Below are 21,919 nucleotides of genomic sequence, written 5' to 3' on the forward strand. Positions count from 1 at the left end.
GTAAAACCGAGCGGTCCAGTCAAAGTCAACACGGAATAAAATAGAGCGGGAAAGGTCGCGATTGGGCCCGTGATTGTCTAAAAAAGGCCAAAAGCCCAAGTAACGATAAAATGATTAGGGAATATCATATAAGACCGGATATACAGGTAAAGATAGGCAGGTAAGGTCGGTTTTATTCATTTGGTTGTTTTTATACTAATTCTGTTTATATTGGACTTATAATTTATAAATAGAGAATCTGGACCACAAATCAGTTACGTTCTAATCACACTTCCAATTCACGATCACGCCTAACTTAAGTATCAGAGTGTCATAACAGGTACCTTCCTCCTCCGATCAAGATCGAAATCCACTCATGAAGTTGTGCCCGCCAGGTCAGTCTGTTAATCCCTAAAATTTACAAAACATTATCGATCCTTATCAATCAAGCCACTATGTAAGTGCTATTTTTTGAAATATTTAATCATCGTTATTATTGAATGTCTATCAATAATAAATATTTTTTCAATCAAATCTAAGGTTACTTATAATAATATAATAATGACATATAATATTGAATCTAATGCCGATTCACGAGTTCATATGTTATAAAAGACAAATAATGGAGGATTTTTCTTTGTACAACGCTCAAGTTTTCGTCATTTTGTTTTATAGAAAACAATTATATTTAAGCAGACTCACATGAGCACCAACGTAATCGTTCATAAAATCATAGTCAGAGAGAAAACCATTCCTCGTTCGCGCATTCTCATTCACCGCTAACATTCATTCCTTTCTTCTTCAGATTCAAACCCGCCCAAGGAAACACCAACGACGAAAAATCGAAATCCACGTTTTCGATTCGTTTCATTATCAGCAAGAGGGGAAAATCTTTTATCAAAAGGCTTCGGGCTTCCCACGAAGCTTCATTTGATTTTCCTCTTTCAGAAATTTTCAGCTCCTCAGATTCTCCGTAAATGATGGAGTCCTCCTTCGATCCAACGGTCAACGACTCACCGATCTTTTTCCTCTCTAACCGTCGCAATTGAATTGCTTAGATCCAACGGTCAACGGTTCCGCCGGTCGATTGAGAAGAAAAAAGAGAGAAGGAAGATGAAGGTGGCGAAGTCTCGCGTGTGGCAGCCACTGAAGAAGAAGAGAAGTTGATATTATAGAGAGAGCGAAGGAGAGGAAAGAGAAGAAGGATTGTTGCCGAGACAGAGAGAGAGGGAAAGCGAGAGGAGGAGGAAGAGAGAAATGACGTCACGTTCGGGTCAGGGCAGCAGCGGAAGCAGCAGGACCCGTGTGGGAAAGTACGAGTTGGGTCGGACCCTGGGTGAGGGCAATTTCGCCAAGGTAAAGTTCGCCAGGCACGTGGAAAGCAGAGAGAACGTCGCCATCAAGATTCTCGACAAGGAGAAAGTTCTCAAGCACAAAATGATTGATCAGGTACCACTAATTTACATTTTATTTTCTTAATTACGCCTTCTGATATATCATTATTACTGTTAATAGGATTTATTTTTGGTTTGTGATCCCTCTATTTATACTGAATTGTGATGCTGCATTTCATTATGTGAAATAAATACCAAACAAATTGAACAAAAAACATAAATTAAATATTTGACACAGAAGATAAAAAATAATAAGAAACAATATAGAATGTTTTAAAATTGTATGAAAAAAAATATGATGAGAGTTTAAGAAATGAATGAAGATGGATTTGATTGTTTAATTTTCTGTGTAGCTACAGCTTAATGTGATAGATTTGTTTTAAGAAATGAAAGGAAATAAATAAATTTATTTTAAAAACCTGCTGTTTTTTTCTGCTGAGTTATGCAAGTCAGATAAGACCTCAGGGACTCAGATAAACCCTGCAATCCACCAACTTTGGGAAGGCAGAAAAAAATATTAATTTATTGGACTTATCTAACTTGTGTAGTACGCTGATGGATTCCACATGGTTGTCCATGGGAAGGACTCACAAAAAAAATATTTATAAAATGGACCATGACTATTTTTAATGCATTCTCACAAAAATGAATATTTTAATTATCTACTCACTGACTTAAAGTTATTTACATAAAGTGTTAAAAGAATAAATAATTTTTTTTTTTAAATTTAACTCTATAGATTTTTTGTTATTTGGATGTATAAAACAAAAAGTATTTTTAAAGAAATTAATTTTATTTAAACTTACATTTTATATACCAGTAATTTATTTTTTTTAGAAAAATTACTTTTATTTGTAGTAATATTTTATTTATCTTATTATATAATTTATTTAAAATTATACTTGACTATTATTTTTTATTTAGTTTTTGAATATCATTTTTGAATGTCAATAACCCAGTTATGACATTGACATCCTTACCAACCCCAGCCGAGATGTTTCCTAGCACTGGTGAATACTCTTGAATTTTGATTTTTTAAAATTTATTGCCCTTCCTATTATATTTTCTAGAATTAATCATCAGTCAATAAAAACAATCCAGAGATTTAAGTGAACAAAATATAGGAAAAAAATAACTAAAAATCTAAACCATCAAAGAGACCAAATAAAATTTAATAGTAAATTATATAAAATTATAGTTTATTATAATAATTATTATTACTCATATTATTTTTTTTATTAAATATTCATTATATTTATTTAAATTAAAAATTATTTTTTCTTAAAAAACATTAGTTTAATATGAATTCATCGAATAATCTATTCAAATTAACTCATAACCTAAACTACTTAGAATTTGTATTTTCGAAATTCAATAAATTAAATAATCAAATAAAAATTTTAAAATACTAAATTTGAGTTATATTAAATTAGTCATATTAGATTTGATTTTGATATAACCCATATTTATATCATTCTTTTTACATTATTTTATAATGATTTAATTTTTTAATACAAACTTTTATAACATTCATATTTTATTTAATTATAATATCTGATTTTGAAGTTCTTATAGTACAAATTCTTATTTAAAATGGAATTTTAAATTTTATGTTCTATTAAACTACTCTAATAAGAAAATTTTGTAATATTCATATATCAAAGTTTTCAACAGCATTAAACATTTTCTTAATCCTTATAATTATATTGTTATGGATAATGAGGTCGCTTATGGGTTTCAGTTAGGTTATTTGTTTTTATTTGGAGTATTGGTGATTGTCAGTCTCTTAAAAATTGCGATAGGAGTGGCGCGTGGCTTGTTCTCCGACGTTGGTTTGTCACACTGTAAGAATTTGGTTTACAAGTTGGAAGTCAAAAGAGCATTTATTAAAGTGATTTTTGTCGTCTTCGAAGATGGTTAGAGTTTTTACGTTTTGGATTGAGTATGTTGAGGTGTATGGAAAAAGCAGAACAAAACATGCAATAAAACAGATGAACATGAAACCTATTTATTTATTTTAAAAAAAGTAGAATTGATTTCTGTACAATTAATTTGAATAATTAAATAAAATTAGCATTATTTAAAATTAATTAGACACGTATTATTTACTTTGAAATGGTTTTATTGAAAAAATAAGCTAAACAGGATAGTATATTTGATCGAATTTGTTTACTTTTGTCTAAACCATGGAAATTTTAAAGGGGAAAAACTATCCTGTATTAACTAGAAGGAAGTGAATAAGGAAATTGACTTTGAAAAGAACTTAGTGGACTATAAGGCATAGTCCTATTTATTGTAGATCTGTGTGCTGGATTTTATTTTTTGTGTGTGGGTCTTATAGTTTTTTAAAATATTTTTTTTTTATATTTTCATTTTGGTACAGTTAATCTTATCTTTATTTCTTTCTATCTTTTATTTTCAAACTTAACCTAAAGAAAAATCTTTGGAGACAAAGGGGACAGATACCTAGAGAAATACAATGAGAGAAGATATACATAAATTAGCGATTTTGCATGTGTTTGACTTTATAATGTAGCTGGTAAAAATAGCTTAGTTTCTAACTTATTAGTTAATTGCTAGTTAATAAATTACTAATGTATAGATTTTGTAATGATAAGCTAATTTATTAGATTAAATTTTTTTTTGTAGAATTAATTCATAATTTAATTGATAAATATAAAAATGACATTACTATTTAAATTTTATTTTATAAATAAAATTTACATTTTTTTAGAAAAAAAATATGATATAATTATAATTTTAGATTTATTTTAAAATAATTAAATTTGTATTAACCTTTGTAATGCTTCTCTTTTTGAAGTTATATTTGTTTCTTATTTAGACCAGAGATCTTATTTAAATTAGTTCTTCCAATAAGTAGTAATCAAATTTAATTTTTATTTAATTTCATAAATTTATATTTTTATTTCTTAATTTAAACTACTATTTTTTTTTTACTTTTATTGTGTAATATTTGTATAATATTATGTAACAAAATATTGATTACTTTTGGAAAATAGATAAAAAGAGATAAAAAAATCATGAACAATAAAAAAATAATAAAATATAGAAGATAATAATGTAAAAAGATTAAATAACTTACAACCTAGTTGAATTAGTAAAGCTTATAAATTAGAAACTCTCACTAGTAATGTCAAGAGTTGAAATTTTACTCAAAAACTTGTATAATATTACAGAAAACAGGGTTAAATCATGACCTGTATAATTGTTACCATAACACTTGAATTTTAATTATTTTAGGTCTGTTCTTGTTAGACCACAAATTCGTCAGCAAAATTAACAGTTTTGCTTTAATTCTCTTGAACTAGTTCTTCAGTGGACAAAGAATATCTTTCGAGTTTAGCTTACACTCTTAGAGTTCAGTTTCTGACGTAGATAGTTTGGTCAGTAGCCTAGCAAACTCCGACATTACAGAGTCCTAACCTCAATCCAAAAGACGGCTTTGTAGAGGTATCCTTAAGCCAAAATAGGTAGCTTGACCATAATAAGTCCTGGTGTGAACTGTTGGAACTTTTCCGGAGATTTACCACTTCTAATATATGAGCTGTTGTTTTAGAGATCTGACACCACCTTCATCATAAAATGTTAATGCATAACGTTTGTGGGGGGCTCAATGTTGATGGATTTTTTTTTCTTATGTTACTTAACGTTTTTCATGTGAAACTTTTAACTCATACTTAAATTCCTTATAAGAAGAACTTATTTCTCCTCAAGTTTTTAGTGCTTTCTTTTAGTATAGTTACTCTAGCCTTTCCTGACTGTTCACTGATATGCAGATAAAACGGGAAATATCAACAATGAAACTTATTAGACATCCAAATGTCATACGTATGTATGAGGTTAGAATACAGTAAATGATTCCTTCCGGTTACTTTACATTTTGTATCATTTGTTTTTGTTTTCATTTTTTCCCTGTCTTTCAGTCTTTCCAAACTTCATTATAAAAGACTAATCCTTGCGTAGGTAATGGCTAGCAAAACAAAGATATACATTGTATTGGAATTTGTCACTGGTGGAGAGCTGTTTGATAAAATTGTAAGGCAGTTTCTATCTTTACCGTGAGCTTCTGAAGGCCTGAATCCTACGTATTATCTCGTCGGTCTTTATATAACTCTTCTATTGTGTTTTTGTTGCTATTAACTTGAGTCAGGCACGCAGCGGGAGGTTGAAAGAAGATGAAGCAAGAAAATATTTTCAACAGCTTATATGTGCTGTGGATTACTGCCATAGTAGAGGTGTTTTCCATAGAGACTTAAAGGTGTGTAACTCTTGCACCCTTCACATTTTCCTTTTGATCCCCTTTTTGAAGAGGGAGTGCCGGTGCATGGCTCAAAAATATGGATTTCTGAATTCAGAGAACATTAAGTGAAAGAATTTATATTTACAAGAAGGATGTATTTACCCAACCACGGGAGTGTGAGTGTGCGTGAAGAGAGGGGGAGAGGGAAGGAGAGAAAAAGAATATAAAATTAACGCGTTCCTTTGTTTTATCTGCTAAAGCCTGAGAATTTGTTGCTGGATGCTAATGGAGTGCTTAAAGTATCAGATTTTGGATTGAGTGCATTGCCTCAACAAGTTCGGGTGAGTACATTGAGTAATTTTTGAAAAAAGTGATAATATAATTACGTGTAATTGGAAACTGATTATCTTATTGATAATAGGAAGATGGGCTACTTCACACAACATGCGGTACGCCAAATTATGTTGCCCCAGAGGTAGATTGGCTTTACCATTACATTTAATCTCATGAACTTTTATTTTTTTCTTCTTTTATCACTACTTCCTTATCGTCTAGGTGATTCACAACAAAGGTTATGATGGTGCAAAGGCAGATCTGTGGTCATGTGGTGTTATTCTCTTTGTTTTAATGGCAGGCTATTTGCCCTTTGAAGAAACCAACCTAACGGCCTTATATAAAAAGGTGATTTTGATGACTCCATGTCCATTTCCTTCTGTTCACCTGACTGAACTCAATTCACATTATTCTGATCTTTCTCGAGGGCATAACAGTACAACCTAATTTTTTTCAAACATTTATTATCTTTAAAATCTTTGTGATTAGAATCTGTAAGAGTTGAAGCAGTTTACGAACTAATTACTGGAGGAATTCTTACGAATGCATGTATGCTGATTACTGTATTTTGTTTTCTTCGTTAAATGAGGTACCTTTTATGAATTAGATAATTAGTGTGATATATTTAATGTCGTGAAGCTGTCTAGAAAACTCATCATATTGACTTTGGTGAATCAAAAAGACCTTACATATTTTCTGTTTCATAACAGTCCTTATGTGCTTCTTTTTCGTTTATTTTGTTTTTCCTATTTCCCGCGACAGATTTACAAGGCTGAGTTCACATGTCCTCCATGGTTCTCTTCAAGTGCAAAGAAACTAATCAACAGAATACTTGATCCAAATCCTGCCACTGTATGCCCTTTTGTTTTCTTTTCTTTTTTACTTATGATCTGTTACTGAGCTGGTGTTTGACAAATATTCTTATTTTTTCCGCCATCTTACCAAATATGTGAAAAAACCTTTATCTGTTTTTATTTTAATGATACAACAGAGGATTACATTTGCTGAGGTCGTTGAGAATGATTGGTTCAAGAAGGGATATAAGCCTCCCGTATTTGAACAGCCTACTGTTAGTCTTGATGATGTAAATTCTATTTTCAGCGAATCTTTGGTAAGTCTTTGGTTTTGCTGTTTAGCCTGATTAATTTTTTTTCACCAAAGCTTGGATTCTTACCTCAATCTCAATATTGACTGCGGTACACAGGATTCGAAAGATCTTGTAGTTGAGAGGCGTGAAGAGGAGGGGCATGTGGCACCAGTGACAATGAATGCCTTTGAACTTATATCTAAATCTCAAGGTCTCAACCTCAGTAGTCTGTTTGAGAAGCAAATGGTATGTGTATCTTCATAACTAAATGACTTGTATACTTTTCTCTTATTACAACTATGCATCACAGAAACATGTAAAAAGAAGAAAATAAATAAAAAGACTATTTTCTTTTATTTTTACTTTCCGTTTCACACACCATCATTTTATCCTATGTGTTTATTATAATGGTTAAGGCTAGCTGTATTTTTTTGATAACCAGGGACTTGTTAAAAGGGAAACACGATTCACATCCAAATGTTCAGCAGATGAAATAATTTCAAAAATTGAGAAAGCTGCAGGACCCCTGGGTTTTGATGTTAAGAAGAACAACTGTAAGGTAAAAAAAATGCATACTGTATAACTTATATATTTAGTTAATAACTTGATATACATATAGAAGCTAATTTTTACATTTTAGCACTAATAACTTGATATACATATCTGATTGTTTATCTTATTCTGCACCTCAGTTAAAGATTCAAGGGGAAAAGACTGGACGGAAAGGTCATCTATCTGTAGCCACTGAGGTATATGTTTTCAAAATATTCTTTCATGATATGGGTGGCGTTCATATTAGTTTATTTGTATTCAGGAATCGTGACTGTTTCTAATGCTTTAAGAGCCGCTTTTCAGATCTTAGAGGTAGCCCCTTCGCTATACATGGTTGAGCTGCGTAAGTCTCAAGGAGATACTCTGGAATTTCACAAGGTAAGTTTGATGCAAAAAATATGTATGTATTTGTTTATAGAAGTGCAATTAAGATCTCTATATATGAAAAAAGCAGTACTTTTCTCCATCTCTACATTATTATTGTGGTACAGATCACCGAGTAAAGCGACTCTTTTGTAAAACAAATTTTCATTTTGATTAGCTTTGCTTGGACTAACTTGTCTTTCTTTGTAGTTCTACAAAAATCTTGCTACTGGGCTGAAAGACATTGTTTGGAAAGCTGAGCCTATCGATGGAGGAAAGGATGGAGGAAAAGATGAAGGAAAGGATGGAGGAAAGGATGGAGGAAAAGATGGAGGAAAGGATGGTTCGTATTCTATCAATCTTGATATTTGATTTGAAGAAACAATGATTTTAGCAATTTTACTATTATTAATGGGGTGAAATGTCGACCTTTTTTATCTTTGTTCGAATTTTTTGGCAATATTTCATTATTTATGGTTTCGTAAATATTATTATTGGTATGTTTCGGGAGGAGGTCAATGGTGAATATGTTTGTCTGCTATTAGTTTGTTAGAGTTGCCAAAAGGATTGGAGCATTTGGAAACTACTATAAATATGGTGACATAGATGAAAGAGTTTCAAAATAACCGATGGTTGAATAATTGACTTGTAGATTCGGCTTTATGGTGAAGTCGATTCCTGATTTGGAGTTATACAAATATGTTTTATAGTACTTGTTTTCAGCCATGGTTATTCCCTCATTAATTTGAACTTGTAAAGTAATATGATTTTCAATTTCTATGAGCAGGTGCCAAAACATCAAAATAACTGTCATCAAAAATTTGATCTCCGTACGAAGTGCAATCACTGGTTATGTTATTAGCTAAGTGTGCTCATTGAGGATTCTGTCATGGACTCTTTTCCTCATCAGTAAAAATTCCCTTTACATGAATGGTATATAGGAGTAACTTTAATTTTTGTGCTGTCACAAACTTTACAAAGGCAAAAGGGAAAACTAATGTTTGTTTATATGGCTGTTTGCTTATGGAAATTAGCTTTTATTTAAACTGTATATTGATGATTTTTTTCATTTTTGTGCTGTCACAAACTTCACAAATGCAAAAGCGAAATCTAGGCCAACTAAACATTTCTGGCATTTGTTTTTCAGGGCTTAAGAGAGAAGTTTCTTATATTATCATTTTTAAGCCAAATGATCGATATATAAGCATTGCTTCAATTAAATTATTTCAGTAATTAATTATTGAATTAGTTTTCTAGAATTGGAAGAATATATTAGGATTAAATTGGTGGTAACTCAAATTTCCCAAACTTTACGCCCCCAATATCTTGTGATTTTTAAAAGGTTAATGAAACCCTTTTCTTTTCGATTAATTACTAATTTGAAAGAAGTAAAAAAACACTTTAAAGTACGATTATGATAAAAATCATTTAGAGATTAAAAGGAATGGTAAAAAATAAGGAAAAAGATCACTCTTCTTTTTATCTAGTTTACTTGAAATTATAAGGTGGTCCAGTGGTAAAAATGAATGGATAATATAAGAGAGGCAGTGAATTTAACTCTTCAAACAACTTCACATCTTTTCAATAATTAAGAATCGCTTGTTTGAAAAACCACTTTAAAAAAGAAGAAAAAAAGATTGGAAATGGCCCAAAAATATATGCACTGGCAGTGGAACAATAGGACCACTACAAAAAATATAACTAAAGCCTGAACAAAAAATTACAATTAAAATCTAATAAAATACATTAAATATAAAAGAATTTTTTCCTAGACCACGTCAACTGGAATACATTAACCATTTCTGAAAATTGGACCCCATCCTACCTGTATTCCACATCAAAACTTATGAAGTCTGTGAATAGATGCAGAAAGAAATTTGATTTAGTGCAGAAAGAAACATGTATGAAAATATAGTGGTTGTGATAACAAGACTCAAATGATGTCTTCTTCATCATGAACTTCACTGTCATTTTCTTCATAATGCATTATTCTGTTAATTGCATATACCATTGTGTTAGGGTGACATTTCGATAATAAGTGATTCCAAGTCGATAACAAGATAAATTAACATGAGGATGACGGTAAAAGTAATAAAAAGGTTTAATATAGGTCTGTAGTTGTTGGGGTTTTTATTCAAAGTCATCCTACATTTTAAAAAAGTTTAGTTAGACTCTATATTTTATTAAAAAATATTCAAAATGGTCCTTAAAACATAACGGTATAGTTGTCTCTCAAGTCAAAACTGAATGACGTGTAAAGTTTTTGTAATACAATACACATATGATATATTTGAATGTGTATATTAAAAAAAATATAATGATGTCAGCTAGGTTTAACAAAATAGGTTAAATCAAATTATCTTTTACTAAGAATCCTATCACGGTTTTTGGGTTTAACAATCTGGTGAAACTGGTCTTGTAATCAATGTATTGTGGTAATTTCTTGAAGGTCAAATTTGAAGAGCATACGTATGTGAGGTAAGTGTTGCTAACCCTAACCTACTTGATGTTTTTGTTGTTGGATTTGGGGGTTAGGGTTTGATGTGGAAATAGAGGGTGGAGTGGAGGTGGAAAGTAATGGTGGAGAGAAAGTGGATGGTGGAATAGAGGTGGACAAAGATGGTGGACTGGAGGTGGAAACTAATGGTGGAGAGGAGGTGGATGATGGAGTGGAAGTGGACAAAGATGATGGACTGGAGGTGAAAACTAATGGTGAAAACTAAACCAAATATTTTTCATGTGTTTTTCGTTAATATCCATTTGGGACCAAAGTATAGAGTTTTATATTGAAAAGGGGACCACATTTGCACATTTTTTTTATCAAAGGGAAAACTAAATTTAACATTACATATAAACACTTGAACATAAACATTGAGCTTCACTTTCGCATTACGTGAACACCTACACCTGAATGTAAACATTGAGCTTCACCTTCACATTGTTTCTGCGTTTCTAGGTTGTGCAATTGGCAAGTTGGTGCCCATGGATGTTGCTTGTGAACTAGGGTTTCTGCGATTTGGGTAGCGATTATGTGTGTTTATGGTTTGCTGCAAGTGTGAATTGAGTTTCTAGGTGTTGCGATTGCGATTTTCTTATTCATATTTTGGGTTGGAATTTCTGGTTGCAGGTTAGGGATTTCAATTCAGTTCTTACTTAATGGTGGTGAGGCACAAAACATGGTGGAGATTTTGCCCTGATTACTGGCGACGCGGATTAGGGTTTCATGGTGGCTAGGGTTTGATTTCTGGGTTTTTTGTTGCTTTTCTCTGCTTCGAATGGTTGGTTTGTGTTGATAGTGGTGACGACAACATGGTGGCTTGAGGGTTGGTGGTGGCGCTTTTCGTTCTGTGGGAGCAACGACGGCTAGGGTTTTATGGTGTACTCCTATCTTTTTACATTACCATTGCCACATCAATAGGTCATAGTTGCCACGTCATAAAAAATTGGACAGGTCATAGTTATCACATCATTGCACCATTATGTTTTTAATGTCTAAATCAAAAAGACCAACTTCAATAATTTTTAATAAAATATAGCACAATAATAAACGTTTTTAAAAGCAGCAAATAATTAGAAGAAATTCTATTACAATATTAATGATTAAACAATAAATACTTTAAATAAACCTACAAAAACTAATATAAATAAAAGTACAAAACACTGATGTAAAAAAATCTGACTGAAATAAAAACTTATCTAACAATAAACACGTCAAGTAATTGTTAACAAAGTAAAAAAAAAATATTATAAATTTTAATACATATTCAGTTTCACTAAATTATAAAAGTAAATTAAAAAATATATTTTTGATATTATTAGTCATGATCAATTAAGCCATGGTTTAACTTAATTTTTTTAAATATTTAATCATATTTATTATTGACATGTCTTTCAATAATAAATATTTTTTCAATCAAATCTAAAGTTACTCATAATAATATAATAATGACATATAATATTCAAAGATGTTATAAAAGAGAAATAATGGAGGATTTCCCTTCCTACAAAGCTCAACTCATTTTGTTTTATGGAAAACAATCATATTTAAATATAGTCTCATGAGCACCAAGATAATCGTTCATAAAATCATAGTCATAGAGAGCCATGAGAAAATCTTTTATCAAAAGGACGAAATTTTCCTCTTTCAGAAATTTATCGTTATTCAGATTCTCGGCATTGTAAAACAAATTTTCATTTCCATTAGTTTTGTTTGGACTAACTTGCCTTTCTTTATAGTTCTAAAAAAATTGTTACTTCGAAAACTGAGCCTAAACACAGAGGAAACATTGATATTTGATTTTAACAATTTTACTAAGTATTATTCCATTAGTTTTGAACTTTTTTATCTTTATTCCATTTTTGTTTGACAATATTTCATTAGTTGTGGTTTCTTAAATATCATTATTAGTATTAGTATGTTTCAAATGGTGGAAGTAAGTGAATATGTTTGTCTGCTATTAGTTTTTTGGAGTTGCCAAAAGGGTTAGAGCTTTTGGAAGAAAAAAGAAGCAAGGGTGAAGAAAGAAGAAGAAAAAAGCTTTTTATTTTTAATATAATTTGATAAGGGTAATGAGGAAAGTTTAAAATTTGGAGGGATGCAAAAAAAAATAATGGGGTGCAGAAAGAAATAGCTGAAAACAAATGCATCCACAGTGGAACAATAGGCTCATTAATAACTATTGTAATTTAGTTATTAAGGAAGAAACAATAGAAAAATAATTTTGAGATACAGAAATAAATAAATAAATAAGAAGAAAGATGCAATCTATGTTGCAGTGATATCCCTTTTCAGCCAATCAAATTTCCAACATATGCATACGTGTCATGCCTCAATGGTATGGCATCTCCATAATACCACACCCTTTACCCTATCCGTTCTTCTCTCTCCATATTTCTCACTCTCTCTTTCTCTCTCTTCACTCTCCGCCATGGCCCCAGCCGCCGGAGCCGTCGCGTTGCACTCTTCCCTTTGCTCCACCGCTTCTGAGAAACCGTATTCTCCTCTAAGATCAACCCTTCTGCATGTGGCACCCAAACCCAAAAGCCTCCTCCAAAACCACCCACTTTACCCTCCAACGCATGCCAAACTCTCCCTTGAATTCAAAGAGAAAATTCTCTGCCTTGAGGTGATGGGTATTGATGCAGGCAAAGCACTCTCCCAAAACCCTGATCTTCGCACAGCCACCATGGAATCCATACAGTCCATCATCACCTTCCTTTTCTCCAATGGCATCCTTGAGAAGGACCTGCCCAGAATCTTTGGCATGTGCCCCAAGATTCTCACTGCTGACATCAAAACTGATCTCACCCCAGTTTTTGATTTCATCTTGAATGAACTCAAAGTCCCCGAAAATAGCTTCAGGAGGGTGATCAATAAGTGCCCAAGATTGCTTACATCCAGTGTGAAAGACCAGCTCAGGCCAGCTTTGCTTTACCTAAGGAGACTTGGATTCAAGGATTCCGGGGCCTTGGCTTATCAAGATTCTGTTCTCTTGGTGTCTAATGTAGAACACACCCTCATCCCTAAACTTAGATTTTTGGAGACTTTGGGACTTTCCAAGGATGAGATTAGGAGTATGGTGTTGAGATGCCCAGCACTGCTCACTTTCAGTATAGAGAATAATTTTCAGCCAAAGTATGACTATTTTTCTGGGGAAATGGGAAGAAAAGTGGTGGAGCTGAAAGAGTTTCCTCAGTACTTTGCTTTTAGTTTGGAAAACAGGATAAAACCTAGACACACCGAGGTTGTGCAGAGTGGGATCACTTTACCTTTGTCAGTGATGCTTAAAAGCACTGATGAAGAATTTAGGGAGTTGTTAAAGCAGGGAGGTGGATGACTATAGTGGATGCATTCCATTATGTGTATTTACTTCTGTGAATGCAAAGTTTTCCAATGAAGTTGAACTGTTTGATAAATTGTTTATATGTCTTGTATTGTTTACTTTCTTAGTACAGACTTCTCATGTGAAGTTACTGATATATATACTAGTTAAGTTGCCGTCTCAAATCTCTGGTTGCGTTTTTATAGTATTGAGTATATTTATGATACTGAGAAGAAAATCTGAATTAAGTTCTAAGTATAGTAATTTCATATTTTATCAATGGAACTTGGAAACTATATCATCTAGGTTAGCAGTTAGAAAAGCGGTTTATGCAAGAATAGAATTTAAATAAACTGTCAAAAGATTTAAGATCATCAACAATGAAAATATGACATGATGTAGGTGTTGTAGGTTTCATATTTTCCTACCAGTAGCCAATAAGTGTAAGAGTGGAAATTTAAATGCAGGTTTGCAATACGAGGCCCTGTTCTAAGCAGTAACTATAAGAGATGCTTGAAATATGCAATTTTATAATTTGACAGTACCTAGGCAAAGCTAGAAATCTATGAAGTAGGGAAAAAGGCTAAGGAAATCTGTGCACTAAGGATAAAATTACCAAGCCCAAAGAGTTCAATTGAAAATGGGTTGCAGTTGATAAGATGTTACTGGAATAGATTCAAAAATAATAAAAAAAAAAAATCTTCTTTCTTGATTTAATGGTACTGGGAACAGAAGGTGAAAATGTTAAGTAATTTCATATTTATCAATGGAACTTGAAAGGACAAGTTTGGATTAATTTGCAAATTGGAGTTAAATTTGTAAGTATCCAAAAGTAATTCGAACTTTTATTTGTACAAAATTATGTTCAGGCAAATATTGATGTTTATATAAATTTTAAAGATGATCAAACATGCTATGAAACTAAATTTTTTTATTTAAACTGAATTTGAATTGGAACACTCCAAACCAAAAACCACATATGGTGGAAATTTTATCATATAGGCCAAAAGTCAAAAGAAAAAAAAAAAAACCTCTGCAAGAATGAAATGTAATCAAGAGACCAACGACAGAGAAATTACATGTACATGACGTAGGTGTAAAAGGTTACATATTTTCCTGAATATCCAATATCTGTCAATATGGAAATTTAGACATAGGTAGCAGTTGGACCCAGGCCTTCTTCACAGCAGTAGCCTGATACATGATGCCGGAAATATTTCAATTTTACAATTTGACCATGTGTAGACACACCAAGAAATCTCTGCCGTAGGAAAAGGGGCTAAAGGAATCTAAGAGCATGTGATGATAACTGATAAGCTTATCCAGCAGAAAGAGTTGAAAAGGTTGATAGGCTGCTGTTGATGAGATCTGAATGGAATAAGGTTCCAAAAGAATAATAAAAAGCTAATTTCTTGGTTTCATGTCATCATATACAAATCAAGTACTGAAACCAACCAAATAACTTCCTGTTAACTAATTCCAAAAGCGTCAAACAACTTATGATACAAACACAAAACAGTAGATCCATGATCCATCAGTCAACAGTTTGTACAAATGGACATGCTGCTTTCAAATTTCATGTACATCTTGTGTATTTGCTGCATGGATATGATCACTTTAGTCATTCAAAATGTTTATCTCGATGTTTTCCCACGAGCTTTAAACCAAAACTGAGTTATCAGGAGTTGGAGTCACCTGCTGTTTAGAAGGAAACGTCTTCAGAAATGAATGCAGTCCATGCATCCTGTTCCAAAGTAGATATGAACTTAATTTCTATGTTGATCCTTAGCCGATATTTTATTGTCTCTGAAACAAATAGTAGGTTTTATGCATATATAGCACATATTTCACATACCTGAAGAATGGAGAATGCCTTCTCTGCTATATACTTTTGTAGGAGTGTTGCTCCTCTTTGCTGCAGTTTGTCAGGGTGGAGGCACAATCTTGCTTTCTGGTAGGCCTTCTTCACTTGTTGACTTTCTATTAGGTTCGGAAGAGGAACAGCATACCAGCCACTCTCAGGCCATAAAATCTTTTATTGAAAACATAAAATAATGTCAATTCTCCAGTTGTCTTCATGCTTAGAAAGGGGTATAAAACTAGAGAAGATTCAATAATTTCCTCAATACTAAAATATCAGTAACAAAGAAAACGTTACATGATGTAGTGTTGAAAGGAGTAGCCGAATGTCGGTTTCCTTGCCAGATGACCACAATCTTATATCTCTGTCCAGCTTCTCTGTTTCTGTCTGTCCCTTCATAGAAACAACAGAACAATCCATATAAATCTGTGTTCCAAGATAAAAGAAATGGAAGTAAAGGAAAATCCTAGTAATAGTCATAGTCACGAATTTCACAAAATAGGAAGTTTCAGCTGCTTTAAAATATAAAAAGACAAGTTAATTTTGAGAGGAATTGCAGCCTGATTAAACTCTTACTCATTTCTAATCACAAATGTTAAATTCCTTTCCTTACATTTCTTTTATTATGGACTGTTTTGATCACAGCCTGTAATATTTATCATTTCTTTCTATGACCATGTATTTTTATCAATTTCTGAAACGATATTGTCTGAATGGAATTGATTTCATCAATATTTCACGCAGTATTTTATGTTTTTCTAATTTAAAAATGAGGCAGTGTTTTACAAGCTTTGTATCAGGAATATAACGCATACGTTTATTTAGTTACTCATAAGCAATGTTTTTTCCAATATATCATACTACCTTGGAAGATTTAATGTTTCCCGATTCATCACTGTGACATTCACCTGCATCAGACCTTCCTGCATTATATCAAGCAGATTTGAATTAGTTTGAAATTATTCTTTTAAAGATAAGCTGAAAAAAGCAAGAACAAAATTTTATTTCAGGTTAAGACAATCACCTTCCACGGCTGTAGTTTGTTCACTGGTTTCATTTCTGAAGCTTGATTCTTCATCAGAATTTCGTGATTGAAACTTCTCCTTGGCCCATGCTATTGCTTCATCAATGTCTGCTGTTCCACAACTTTCCTCTCTGAGATTGGAGTTGACCTCTATAACATAGGAGCTCATAACTTCATCATCGTCCTGTTCTATGAGGAGTTCTGGAAGAATATAATCATGAACGGAGGATTTTGCCTCAGGTTCTTGACAAAGGCCAGAGACAGCAGAAAACGGGGAACTGAGTTCCCAGTCATCAGCGGATACCTTCATGCTTTGGTATGAATTGGATTCGAGACTAATTGTCTCTGGGGAGGAGACTCTTCGTGAGAATCCGAAATGAGGACTCTTGAAGGTCTCCTTGTACTCATTATCCTGACAATGAACTTCAAATGAGTGATTATTGAATGGAAAAAGTGATCCCCCTTGTTTAATTGGGTGTTCCTCAGGCATCATAGTGGTTGAGTTCCATCTGCATGGGACATTTATTGGCCTGAAACAATCACCCACAAAGAAACCTCAGACTTCCCATAATCATAACTCTGTCAATCATAATTTTTCACAATATTAAGGAATGCCACAGACAGTGATGTTTATTTTCCAGAAAAGATATTTCGTCTACTAAATTTACTGAAAGAAAAATCCTAGCAATATATTTTCTATATTACACTCCTTCTTACTCTTTCAATTCAGAACCGCAAATAGAGCTAATCACAGAGGGCAAAATGGTCAATTCAGAACGTAACAGAAGGACTCTCGAAACAGTTAGTTGGTTGGGATTTCATTTCAGTACCTGAGTTTAGAAGCAAAGGCAGATAATGCCACGTCATCACCGACAGCCGGCCGGAGAGGGCTCAGCTCCTCGGAACTCAGCGCCGACGAAGAATTCGACTTCGATTTAGCCTTCGACTGCGGCCCCGACCGCTCCCGCGACCGCCGGTCATCGTCCGACCCGAATATGTCGCTGTAAAACGCCTCGTTCTTGGCTGGAATCCGGAACACCGGCAAGCTCCGGCCACCCTTCGACTTTGCCGGAGACGCGAACTCCGGCGGTCGGAATATCTCCTCATAGAAGGAATTGGACCTGGAGAACTTGTGCGCGAGGAGGCTCCTCGGCGGGCCTCCGAAGACATCGGCAAAGTCGTCGGGGTCGAGGGTTTCCGCCTCGGCGGTGGCGGCGAAGAAGATGGAGCGGCGCGTGCGGGAGGCGGAGCGGTCCTCCATGGATCGGCGGCGAGGGAGCCCCGGCGTGAGACCCATTCGCATTCTCCACGACTCGTCCATTTTCCGGCGAGGTTGTTTGACCGGAATATTGACTAGAAGAAACAAAGTGTGGGTTGCGCTTATATATAGAGTTGAGGAACATAAAACAAAAGGTAATGAAAAAAATAAAAAGAAAAACAGTTTTTTTGTGAAAAAAGCCATTGATTGACTTTTACCCTTTTTCTTTGAGCTTTAGTTATTTTCTAGTAATCAAGAAGCTCATCATCTACAGTTACTGCCATTGATTGCGTTGCTATAAACACAGTTTAATCTTACAACATTGTTTCAACTTCCATTGTTAAAGATGTGGTTGGGACAAAAGCATTCACCCTTAACCTAGATCTTTGATAGAGTGAATAGTTAAATAATTTGTGGAGTAATTAAGTGGGTTGGGATTAATGAAGATAAAAAGATTTGTCCATAGTGGGTTAAGTGATGGTTAAGAAAGGATGGTTGCTTAATATTTTGGCCTTGCCATTATTGAGATGTTTGTTGAATGATCAATTTTTGGTTTGTGTGAATGATTAGTGATAAGTGATGGGAAATGCATAGTGGAATAATGTGCAATAGAGCTAGAGTTGCTTTGATTACCTGGAAAGATGCATAGGCTGGAATTGGAAGTCCCCACAGACATCATCATGCTGCTGCTGGCTATGTTTGATTTCCCCTTCTCCTTTTCATTATGCTTTTAATTTTCTTTTTGGGTGGGGGCAAGTGGTTTTGTTCTATGCCAGTGTCCACCCTTTTTCTTGTCCTCATGCAATGTGGGTTTGTAGAGCCATATTTCAAGATTCAGGAAAAGAATAAGAAGATAAAATTCATTTATGGAATGTACTGTGTGTATGTATGTATCTGGGGATATTGTCACTCTCTAATACTTTGCTTTCATATGAGGGAATTAGATCAAAGTGTCAGAACCATGGAATTACGTGTATGGCTCATGATAAAGTTGCCAACGGGGCAGGTGAGGGAAAGGATGATTGGTACCTCACAAGGGGACACTGCATGCCTTAAATTCATTTCTGATCACACCCTTTTCTGCCTCACTTTTACTTTAAACTTCCATTTAGAGATCATAATCAATGCATTTCAGGTGAGCCTAATCATTCTCAGGTCTTTTATTTCTATATAATATGCAATTTGTCTTTGTATTTTAATTTATTTGGCTGAAATAACCACAGGGGAACATATATAGTCCCAAAGAATTGTGGTGCTAAGAACAAACAACAAGGTTAAGTGTTGATAAAGCTGTACTTAGGAAGAAGACCAATTTGTTAATTGTTTTATTATGAAAAGAGTTAGCCAATTCATTGGACCACAAAACATGGTTTGCCTCCCATATTATGTGGTGGTCCAAAAGCATAATTCAGAGGTGAAGTGAGTTAAGTCTACTGTTTAGTGTGGTAGGTGAAGGGGAACAAGTCTAATTAAAAACTCATGATTTTTGATAATCATGGATCAATACAATTAGTCTTGGGTCCATCAGATATTGCTGTTCACTGCTTTTGTCAATCGTCCTGAAGTGCATTCCATTCATAAGAAGCTATCAGGTGCTGTTTTTCCAGCCTATTCAGCAACACATTCACAAGTTAACAATAATAATAATAATAATAATATATGGGTATTTTGCACGTCAATTTTTTAGATCACTTTATTACACCACTTTTTCAATACTTACAATTAGATTCATTACAAATTAAGGTGACCCCGTGCAAGTATAATAATGTTAAAGGTGATATAACACAAAGTAAGCAATGTGATGCACCTGTCAATTCGAGCAACACTAATTCTTCCGCAAACCGTGTTTGTTCCCTTCCTCATTGTATTCAGATTTGGAAGAAGTTGTTTCTCTTCATTTTATAATCATCCCACTTGTTCTATATTCACTATCTGTTTCACTTTTCTCCAGGAAATTCAGCATGCTCAATTCCAATCTCAGGGCACTAAACTCTTCTCTAAATATTCCTCAGAAAGGCAAAACATCTGTCATCACCTGAACATGTGAGTTAATTGATGTTAAATTATTTCAACCTAATCATTGAGTTCTGAGTCTTAAATATACAAATGCATTGAATAATTCTGTAGAAAGATTTTGTTGTTTATCCCTTTTGGAATTTTAAATTTTTATTACAGTTTAAAACATATTGAAATATTGAGTCTATACCAAAAAGACCATTATAGTTCAACAGAATTTATGATGTATATATGTTTTATCTTTGGAATTTGAAAAAGACTAGCAAAAGAGTTTAAAAGGGTTTTAGTATTATAATTAGATTTATTGTATGTTGTATTTGTTTCTTGTGTTTGTGTGGTACTAGCTATGTTACTCATAGAATATCCCTAGCTTAGTCTAAACACTGTAAAAGAGCATGGAAATATAGCGATAGAACACCAATGTCTGTATTCTATGAAGACAAGGAGAAATTGGCAGAAGGAATAAAAACAAAGACATCCATGTTTTGTATAAATAGTCTTTTCACAAAACACGCCTTTGATCTCCACCTATTGCTCTATGCCCAACTGATGTTATGAATGTGCATATATCTTTGAAAAATTATATCTTCAAAAGTGGACACGTGTTGATAACAAGTAAAATATCATGTTTTTAATATAAGGGCATAGCAATAGATTATGACGATAGAGAGAAAATATCACAATACCTTTCTCCAATTACAAAATTATAATTGTAAAATAGTTTTGGGTGTATAAATTAATTAGAAATTAAAAGTACTAAGATGCAAGGTTACATTTACTAGGTCCACTTCACCAACAATTTCAAGACTATATCTTTAATTTCATGTATGAGAAACTAAGTTACTGATACAAGGAAAACATAAGAGAGGAAAACTATAAAATAAAAAATTATTTGTAAGTTTTAATACGAAATCATGAGAAAAATAATGCTGTAGTTTGCTCTTAAGAGGTTCGTGTGTTTATTTTGATGAGAGGATAAGAAGGAGAGAGTAAGACGGTGAGAGAGATGTGATATAACTTTTTTTATTTAAAAATATATGATTAATGGAAGAGAGAACTAGAAAGAAAACAAAAATGGAAATAGATATGTAATAAAAATAATTGTATAAAATTATTATTGAAAAATTATAGTATATAATAGTTGTGTGTATACTTTTTTTTTTCTTTTATGAGAAGATTTTATGTACAAATATTCGTGTGTAATATTTTTTAAGGTTTATTAAATTTATATTACACGTGTGTTAAATTTTAAAATATGCAAGTCCTCCTACTTAAATATATACAAACAAAAACTTTGGCACTTACAGAAGAGCTTAAATATAAATAAATTTAACTAATTTTATATATTGTTAGTAATATTATTTCTAAAACATCCTTTAGCTAATTATTTATTTTAATGAATTTTTTTTTCATGATGTGAAATACCTTTATTTAGCATTAATTAGTTAAATTAAATTATGTAACCTTATTTTCTTAATCAATATAAAATTATTCATTCTTGTTTATATCTAAAATAATTAGGTATTTGATGTGCTACGAATCTTTAAGATGATTTGTGACATTAGAAAGAAGTAAAAATAATGTGATTAGGGTTTGTTAAAGGAGGAGAAATAGTATATATGGATACTACCAATTCACACAAACAATTTACTAATTAATATGTTTGACCTCGTTGGGTCAACGTCTTTCTTTTGTTTTTTAGGATTAAATATATTTTTAAAATAAATAAAATATATTAAAAACAATAGTACAGCATGGTTTGGCTTTTTTGGTTATATGTAATTTTCAAGTATTATAAAATGTTTTTATAAATTTATTTATTTTCTTTTATATTTTTTCCTTGTTTAAATAATGAGAGTAAAATCATTGTTTCTTTTATTTATATGTCTTCATTCGTTTAACAACTCTTTTTTCTCATTTATTTTTACTCTTATATTTTTATTTATAAATCAAAACAATCTAACAAATT

At 32.7% G+C, this 21,919-nt stretch overlaps 3 protein-coding genes across 7 annotated transcripts; 2 read left to right on the forward strand and 1 right to left on the reverse strand.

The window, feature by feature from the left end:
- The first annotated feature begins 613 nt into the window (after nt 1-613).
- On the forward strand, nt 614-9,038 carry LOC106762112 (CBL-interacting serine/threonine-protein kinase 23). Of its 2 annotated transcripts, none has more exons than XM_022780500.1 (15): nt 614-1,428; nt 5,171-5,233; nt 5,358-5,429; nt 5,545-5,652; nt 5,895-5,975; nt 6,056-6,109; nt 6,190-6,315; nt 6,730-6,819; nt 6,959-7,078; nt 7,172-7,300; nt 7,497-7,613; nt 7,747-7,803; nt 7,910-7,984; nt 8,180-8,288; nt 8,757-9,038. In XM_022780500.1, exons 1-15 carry the CDS (start codon nt 1,237-1,239, stop codon nt 8,774-8,776), a joined length of 1,413 nt encoding a protein of 470 aa, XP_022636221.1. In that variant the 5' UTR covers nt 614-1,236; the 3' UTR covers nt 8,777-9,038. The 2 variants fall into 2 exon arrangements, with proteins under 2 accessions (XP_022636221.1, XP_014501312.1); XM_014645826.2 differs by having other exon boundaries at nt 615-1,428; nt 8,180-8,312.
- Nucleotides 9,039-12,749: 3,711 nt separating this feature from the next.
- Nucleotides 12,750-13,971, forward strand: LOC106761116 (transcription termination factor MTEF1, chloroplastic). Its single transcript, XM_014644626.2, has one exon. It carries the CDS (start codon nt 12,781-12,783, stop codon nt 13,804-13,806), a length of 1,026 nt encoding a protein of 341 aa, XP_014500112.2. The 5' UTR covers nt 12,750-12,780; the 3' UTR covers nt 13,807-13,971.
- A 784-nt stretch (nt 13,972-14,755) lies between these two features.
- Nucleotides 14,756-18,732, reverse strand: LOC106762603. Of its 4 annotated transcripts, none has more exons than XM_014646602.2 (7): nt 18,568-18,732; nt 17,507-18,029; nt 16,677-17,206; nt 16,517-16,575; nt 15,950-16,045; nt 15,647-15,823; nt 14,756-15,535 (listed from the first exon to the last, which is right to left on the reverse strand). In XM_014646602.2, the coding sequence occupies exons 1-7, from the start codon at nt 18,614-18,616 to the stop codon at nt 15,494-15,496; spliced, it is 1,476 nt and encodes a 491-aa protein (XP_014502088.1). In that variant the 5' UTR covers nt 18,617-18,732; the 3' UTR covers nt 14,756-15,493. The 4 variants fall into 4 exon arrangements, with proteins under 4 accessions (XP_014502088.1, XP_022636222.1, XP_022636224.1 ...); XM_022780501.1 differs by lacking the exon at nt 18,568-18,732 and having other exon boundaries at nt 14,756-15,389; nt 15,487-15,535; nt 17,507-18,098; XM_022780503.1 differs by lacking the exon at nt 18,568-18,732 and having other exon boundaries at nt 15,950-16,039; nt 17,507-18,098.
- Nucleotides 18,733-21,919: the final 3,187 nt, after the last annotated feature.

The sequence above is a fragment of the Vigna radiata genome, chromosome 5 (genome assembly GCF_000741045.1).
Source record: "Vigna radiata var. radiata cultivar VC1973A chromosome 5, Vradiata_ver6, whole genome shotgun sequence".
Taxonomy (NCBI): Eukaryota; Viridiplantae; Streptophyta; class Magnoliopsida; order Fabales; family Fabaceae; genus Vigna; species Vigna radiata.

Excerpts from the sequence above, each read along its gene's own strand:
- LOC106762603 (XM_014646602.2), bottom strand. The coding sequence starts at position 18,616 with ATGATGATGTCTGTGGGGACTTCCAATTCCAGCCTATGCATCTTTCCA. Across the intron at positions 18,030-18,567 it reads CAGCCTATGCATCTTTCCAG|TCAATATTCCGGTCAAACAA; the intron begins GTAATCAAAGCA and ends TGTTTCTTCTAG. Across the intron at positions 16,046-16,516 it reads GAAACATTAAATCTTCCAAG|GGACAGACAGAAACAGAGAA; the intron begins GTAGTATGATAT and ends GTTTCTATGAAG.
- LOC106761116 (XM_014644626.2), top strand. The coding sequence starts at position 12,781 with ATGCATACGTGTCATGCCTCAATGGTATGGCATCTCCATAATACCACA.
- LOC106762112 (XM_014645826.2), top strand. The coding sequence starts at position 1,237 with ATGACGTCACGTTCGGGTCAGGGCAGCAGCGGAAGCAGCAGGACCCGT. Across the intron at positions 1,429-5,170 it reads AGCACAAAATGATTGATCAG|ATAAAACGGGAAATATCAAC; the intron begins GTACCACTAATT and ends ACTGATATGCAG. Across the intron at positions 7,985-8,179 it reads ATACTCTGGAATTTCACAAG|TTCTACAAAAATCTTGCTAC; the intron begins GTAAGTTTGATG and ends CTTTCTTTGTAG.